At 40.2% G+C, this 7,119-nt stretch overlaps 1 protein-coding gene across 4 annotated transcripts; it reads right to left on the reverse strand.

Moving 5' to 3' along the window:
• Positions 1-108: 108 nt before the first annotated feature.
• LOC306663825 (protocadherin beta-8-like) lies at positions 109-7,068 on the reverse strand. Of its 4 annotated transcripts, none has more exons than XM_079144398.1 (2): positions 2,442-7,068; positions 109-990 (listed from the first exon to the last, which is right to left on the reverse strand). In XM_079144398.1, the coding sequence occupies exons 1-2, from the start codon at positions 4,610-4,612 to the stop codon at positions 732-734; spliced, it is 2,430 nt and encodes an 809-aa protein (XP_079000524.1). In that variant the 5' UTR covers positions 4,613-7,068; the 3' UTR covers positions 109-731. The 4 variants fall into 4 exon arrangements, with proteins under 4 accessions (XP_079000524.1, XP_079000523.1, XP_079000525.1 ...); XM_079144397.1 differs by having other exon boundaries at positions 109-947; positions 2,435-7,068; XM_079144399.1 differs by having other exon boundaries at positions 109-922; positions 2,395-7,068.
• Between the last annotated feature and the right edge of the window lie 51 nt (positions 7,069-7,119).

Below are 7,119 nucleotides of genomic sequence, written 5' to 3' on the forward strand. Positions count from 1 at the left end.
GAAAATATATTCTTTTGATCAAGCACCCTAATTCCCTAAACTTGGGGTCTGATACTAAAGAAGAAAAGATGAATGAACATTGGTCACTGTACTTTCTGTTTCAGATGGTTAATGTTTTTCAAAGCAGAAAAGCCAATTTCACTACCATGCTACTTCATCTCACAAGATAAATATGGCACAACATTTCCCTTCCTTTAACATCAATGAAAGTAAGTGAAAAGCAGTTTAAAATAATTATGTTAAAAACTTTTATGTGATAAAAGAAGTACAATTATATAGCATTTTAAGAAAAAATATCAAAGATTAGTACTATCTGGAGAAAATAAAGCATGACCCAAATATTCTCACTGTACAGTTACCTTCCTTCCTGATTAGACAGAGTATTAGTACATTACTTCTCTGTAGATAGAGCCATGCTTTAACAACTAAGAAAATATACAAGGAATTGCAATTGAGTATGTAGAATTAATTTTCCAGTCTTCCTCCCCATTCCTAAACTATTGCAGAACAAATATTTCTATGACCATTGACATCAGCAGTGTTTGAAAGGCAAGATTTAGTATCACTCATTTTATAAACATAGAGAAAAGATAAGAAACCAATATTTTAAACCAGTGAAAACCTAAATACTTCAGGCTAGTTTAGTGTGATTTAAAAATTCATAACACTCTGACATAAAAAGCATCACTTTGAATTTGCCACGAAATTAAAATGCCATATATTAAAAATGATTATTTTAACTGAATATTGAAGCCTAAGTCATTTCTATAGTTGCAGTTTTCTTCCATTTCTGACCCAAGGGAACGGACTTGGAAATTAGGTAAAACTGGCTTCAGAAACTTGAATTCACTGGTCCCTGAGCCTCCTGTCAAGCACACCTCATACTGGTAGCTCTGGGACAGGGTGCCAGTGCCACTGACATCTACCAGGTGTCCAGGAAAGTGGCCCTCAGGCACAGAGCACACACCCAGTGATGCCTCCCGGTGTCTCCTGCACAGCCTCACCGCCACGAACACCAGCACGGAAAAGAGGAAGAGCGACAACACCGAGGCCAGGGCGATGACCAAGTAGACTGTCAGCGAGTCGGCCTGCGCGCGCTCGGGCGCCACTTCCGGCAGCGGCAGGTAGGGCTGCGAGAAGCCATCCACCAGCAGCACGGTTCATACAATTGTAACTTTGGTCTCATTGAAAAATTAAATTTAAAAAACATTAAAGAATAAAACAAGATAATGAAACATTAAAAAGTCATTATATTGTTGATAAAGACTGTTCACATCTACAAAGAGCAAAATCTTTGATCAGCCAAAAAGAAATAAACAGTATAGCCAAAATACAGATGAAGTTTCCTAAATTTTGAAACTGCAGAAAGACCAAAAGAAATATACACAGTAAATTACACTTGGTTACCTATTTATGAAGCAAAAGGACAAGGAAATATATAATGCTCTCAAGAGTCCTGCATTCTTTGAAGGGCATAATTCAGGCTCTGAGATTATTCTTTGAATATGTTTTTATGAAAAAGTGATTTAACAGTTGTATTTAGTAAAGGGGAATGGCATATTACAGGTTAAATTCCCTTTAGTTTATCTTGAATGAGATTTATTTAAAAATGTTAAATCTTAGTATTTATGGAGAAATTAAAATGTTTTAGGTAAGTAAAAACCAACAAAATATCATTGTCTTGTATATGTGGTACTTACAACAGGAAAGGGCCACACTTTTATGTATAAATATTTTAATTAAGTGAAAAGTTGACATGGAATTTGAGAAAAATAAGTACACTAGGTTTTATGCTCATGGCTCCTCAGTGTGATTAACATGGTAGTGCTTATAGCCAACCATAAATTTAGATCAAGGCCAACACTCTAGTCTTAAAAGATGTTAAAGATGAGTGACAAAATTATGTGAAAATTCAATATTTCATACAAGCCTTTAAATGATTCATGAAATTCATTAAGTTCATTCAAATAAAAAGTCTTCATCTACTTACTTAATTTACAGATATGAGAAAACTGTTAAGATCACCTATGGACAAAATATATACTATATCTGACTAAAAATGCTAAGAATAATGCCAATGAAAAGAACAAATTTAGACCTATCAGAAATATGCATAGCTCTGGATTACTGGTGAAGAATATTTTAATAGCACTAGAAATACTAAAGAGAAATAAATTGCAATACGAAGTTTGCCAAAATTAGTGAGAACAAAATACAAAAGTTAGCTGAATATAAAGCTATTTCTGCAGTTGGATTTTTCCTTAATTTCTGTCCCAGTGTCCTGAACTAAGAGGTTGGGGAATATCGGTTTCAGAAACTTGAACTCACCAGACCCAGAGTTTCCAGCCAAACACACCTCATACTGGTAACTCTGGGACAGGGTCCCAGTGCCACTGACATCCACCAGGTGGCCAGGAAAATGGCCCTCAGGCACAGAGCACACACCCAGCGGCGCCGCCCTGCTCCTCCTGCACAGCCTCACCGCCACAAACACCAGCACGGAAAAGAGGAAGAGCGACGACACCGAGGCCAGGGCGATGACCAAGTAGACTGTCAGCGAGTCGGCCTGCGCGCGCTCGGGCGCCACTTCCGGCAGCGGCAGGTAGGGCTGCGAGAAGCCATCCACCAGCAGCACGTGCAGCGTGACGCTGGCAGACAGCGGCGGCTCGCCATTGTCCTTGACCAGCACCACCAGCCTGTGCCTGGCCGCGTCGCGCTCGCTCAGCAGCCTGGCGGTGCGCACCTCGCCATTGTGCGCCCACACGCCAAACAGCCCGGGCTCCGTGGCCTTGAGCAGCTGGAACGACAGCCAGGCGTTCTGGCCCGAGTCTCCGTCCACCGCCACCACCTTGGTGACCAGGTAGCCCGGCTCTGCCGCCCTGGGCACCAGCTCGGTGCAGGGCGCAGAGGCGTTCTGCAGCGGGTAGAGCACGAAGGGCGAGTTGTCGTTGTCGTCCAGCACCACGACGCGCACCAGCGCCTCGCTGCTCAGCGGGGGCGAGCCTCGGTCTGTGGCGCCCACGCGGAACTCGAACGCCTGCAGGGCCTCGAAGTCCAGCGCCCTCAGCGCGAACAGCTGGCCGTTGTCGGCGTTGATGGAGACCAGCGAGGCGAGGGGCAGGTGCGGGTCGTGGGGCGGCAGCAGCGAGTAGGTCAGCTGGGCGTTGCTGCCTGAGTCTCTGTCTGTGGCGCTGACGCCGCCTATGTGCAGGGCGGGCTGGTTGTTCTCACGCACCGACAGCGTGTAGGATGTCTGCGAGAAGATTGGCGAGTTATCATTGACATCTGATACCTGCACTGTTATGTTAAGTTGTGTTTTCAACATTGGTGTTCCTAAATCAGTGACAGTGATGGTGATGTTGTACTCAGCTGTTTTTTCTCTGTCCAGCGGTCTCTCTGTTAATAGGGTGTAAAAGTTTTCCACTGAAGATTTCAGGAAAAAGGGTAGATCCTCCCCAATGGAGCAAATTATTTTCCCATTTTCTCCTGAATCAAGATCCAGCACACTGAAAACTGCAACCACCGTCTCAGGAGAGTTCTCAGGGATGGGACTGGTAAGTGCAGACATGGTAATTTCTGGGGCATGGTCATTCACATCCGTGACTTGGGTCAGAACTGTGCATTTTCCAGTAAAACTTCCGGCATCTTTTGCCTCTACATTGATTTCATAGGACTGAACTCTTTCAAAATCAAGTTGTTCTTTCAGTCGAATTTCTCCTGTCAAGGGATTAATTGCAAAATTTTTGCTAATCTCATCTGAAGCCTGGAAAAATGAATAGGAGATCTCTCCGTTGGCTCCAAGGTCTACATCTGTAGCAGAGACTGTGACAATCAGGAAACCTATCGGACTGTCCTCAGGAATCTGCACCCTATAGATGAGCTGCTGAAATTCAGGGGCATTATCATTGATGTCTATGACTTCTACGTGGATCTGAGCTGTGCCAGACAGGGGTGGAGAACCGCCATCCTGTGCTGTAAGGGTTAACTTGATCTCAGGTTCCTCCTCTCGATCCAGCGCTTTCTCCAGCACCAGCTGGGGATATTTCCTGCCATCACTGCGTTTTTGGGTAAGGACCCGAAAATACGGGTTGGGACTGATTACATAGTTCTCAATATTATTTTGGCCTACATCCATGTCCTGAGCATTCTTCAGAGGAAATGTAGTCCCAGAAGGACTGCTCTCTGATACTTTTAGCAACATTTCTTTGTCCAGAAACACTGGGGAGTGGTCATTTATGTCTATTATTTGTAACTCAGCTTGAAAAAATTCTAAAGGATTCTCTAGCATCACCTGGAAACGCAGCACACAGGGCTCTGTGTGCCCGCACAATTCCTCCCGGTCCAGTTTTTCATTTAGTAACAAATCCCCGGTCTCCTGATTGAGCTGCAAATGTAGCTTATTCCCTTTGGAAACGACCCTAACCCCCCGCCTGGAGAGTTCCCTTTGTCCCAGACCCAAATCCTTTGCTAGATTCGTTAAAAAGTAGTTGCCCTCAGTTTCCTCCACTACAGAATAGCGCCTAGGCTCTCCAGCTATCTCCATAAATAAGCCCAATAGGAAAAAGAAAATGACTTGCGTTTGTCGGCAAATGCGTTTCCTGCTGGTCTCCATTGTTGTTTGGTACAACCCACTGCAACAGTGTTCTGAAGAACTGTAAAGTCCCCTGTATCTGATGCTGTGGTTATTCCACAAGACATTTGAGAAGTATTTCAGTCCTTTTTAGAGTCATTTTCAGAGGACCCAGTCCTCCTTTCTGTGGCATTCAAGCTTCAGTTGGATTTCCAGTCTCTGCTGGTGATTTTGCCTCATTGGAGCCTCAGCTATGGTTCCGGTTTGTACCTTCTTATCCTGCAGCACCACCAAGCGTCCTTATAGGTTCTTACAATTTGTGGAATGAAAATGGATGCAATATTCCTAACATTGCCTCTATGTACCAGTTACAACACCACCTCAATTATCACTGTACCTTATTGGGCAGACAATTACCTGAAGTGCACAGAAGAGAAATGACAGTAGCAGAGCTTTTCTATAATTCTAATTGAGTTTGGGGCAAAAGGGTACATATTGAAACAGTCTAATCAGAAAAAAATATACATATATTGGAATAACAGAAAAGTTTCAGAATTATACACTTTTTATTACTGTGAACGATGGAAACAACTACTACTTATGACCCTTCCTTAGGAAGCTTGGGCAAATTACTTTATCTTTCTTTGCCTTAGGTGAACATAATAATAGCAATTACCACACAGGGTTATTATGAATTTTCCACCTTATAGATGAGGAAACTTATGTAGAGAAAAATTAACTTCACAAATAAACAAAATATAGTGATTTGATGCCACTATCTAGCTGAATCTTCATGAATTTATTGCTGTGAATAGAAAACACCTCAAAATTCACATGGTAGATGAATGCATAAGCAGAACTATCTCAGAAAGAAGTTATGTCAAATGATGAAACAAGGAAACACTGGAAATTTTATCTAAATAGAGGCATAAATACAGGTACAATCTGTGACAGTAGTAGTAATTGTGCATCTTGGAAGAATGTCTTTTTTGATTACCTCTATGTCTTTTCTCACAAAATGAACTTCTAATAACTCTGTCATTAAAAAAAAAAAAAAAACACTCAAACCCCATAAAAGAATACCACGATAACCCTCCATGTACTCATCGCTAGTTTCAACACTTATCAATATGTTTCCATAATTCTTTACTCCATCAATCCAACATTTTTGCATTCAGGAAAAGTGAATTTTCATCCACACTTTGTTATGCATTTCTCACTGTTAAAGGCTTAAACCTAAACTATAGCTGGGCATGGTGGCACATGCCTGTAATCCCAGCCACTCAGGAGGCTAAGGCAGGAAGATCACAAGTTCAAAGTCAACCTCAGCAACTTAGTGAGGTCACAAGTAAGTCAGTGAGACCCTGTCTCTAAAAAAAATACTTAAAAAAAGAACAGGGGAAAAAAAGGGCTGGGGATGCGGCTCAGTGGTTAAGCATCCTGGGTTCAATTCTTAGTATCACTCCCCAAAAAACAACCTAAACTATAATGCCATTATCATACCTAAGAAATTGTTAATATTATTTAATATTCATGTATATTCAAATATTTAATATTCATATATATTCAAATTTACCTAGTATATTCAAAATCATTGTTGGTTTCAGTCAAGATCCAAGAAAGACATACATATTGTACTTGGCTGGCAAGTCTCTTAAGTTCTTTTATTGTTTAAATTCCCCTTTCTCATTTTCCATGCTATTTATTTGTTGGAGAAGTTATTGAAAACAATTTAAGATTTTATTCCTATATTTTATCTATAGGCTATATCACACTAGTCCTAGACAGTGATACTACTACTATTTTGGCACTAATGTAAAATATTTTGAGAGCACATTCATATCTATATCTATCTATCTATCTATCTATCTATCTATCTATCTATCTATCTATCTATCTATCTATCTATCTCCTGGAGATTAAATATAGAACCTCAAGCATGCTAGGTGCTCTATCCTGGATCTACATCTCCAGCTCTGGATTATTTTTAAATACAAAGCTTCTCCTTAACGCCCCAGAATTTCTAAAATTTATTGACAGTTTGTTTCTCTTTGATACATTTTAAACTATTCATTTTCTTAAATTTTTCTGATTGAGCACTGCATTATATTGAGTAGGGAATTCTAAAAAATAAACCTTTAAAATAAAATGGGAAAATGTATTATAATATAGCTATGAAATACTGCAGAAGAAACACTGCAATGTGAGGAAACCAATGAGTTAATGAAGCAATCAAAATTATGTAATATTCTTACTCAGGACCATTAATCTTTTCTGTTAAATGAAAATCATGTTCATGAGAAAGCACTAGTTGATCACTTTTTTTTTACTTGAGATTTGGTTAGATCAGATCTTTGATAGATAGTTGAATAACTGATCTATAAAAATGGATTGTTGTTAATAATAAAACTATAGACAATAGTAACATCATTATTTCTAAATATAGAAGACTGAACAGCAGTGTGACAGAAAAAAATCTCTTCTATTGTTAGAAACTTGCCAAGTGATATCTAATGTCAGAAAACAGCATAGCATTGGTGCAAGGTCAA

This window comes from Sciurus vulgaris (assembly GCF_902686455.1).
Source record: "Sciurus vulgaris genome assembly, chromosome: 6".
NCBI classification, from domain to species: Eukaryota; Metazoa; Chordata; class Mammalia; order Rodentia; family Sciuridae; genus Sciurus; species Sciurus vulgaris.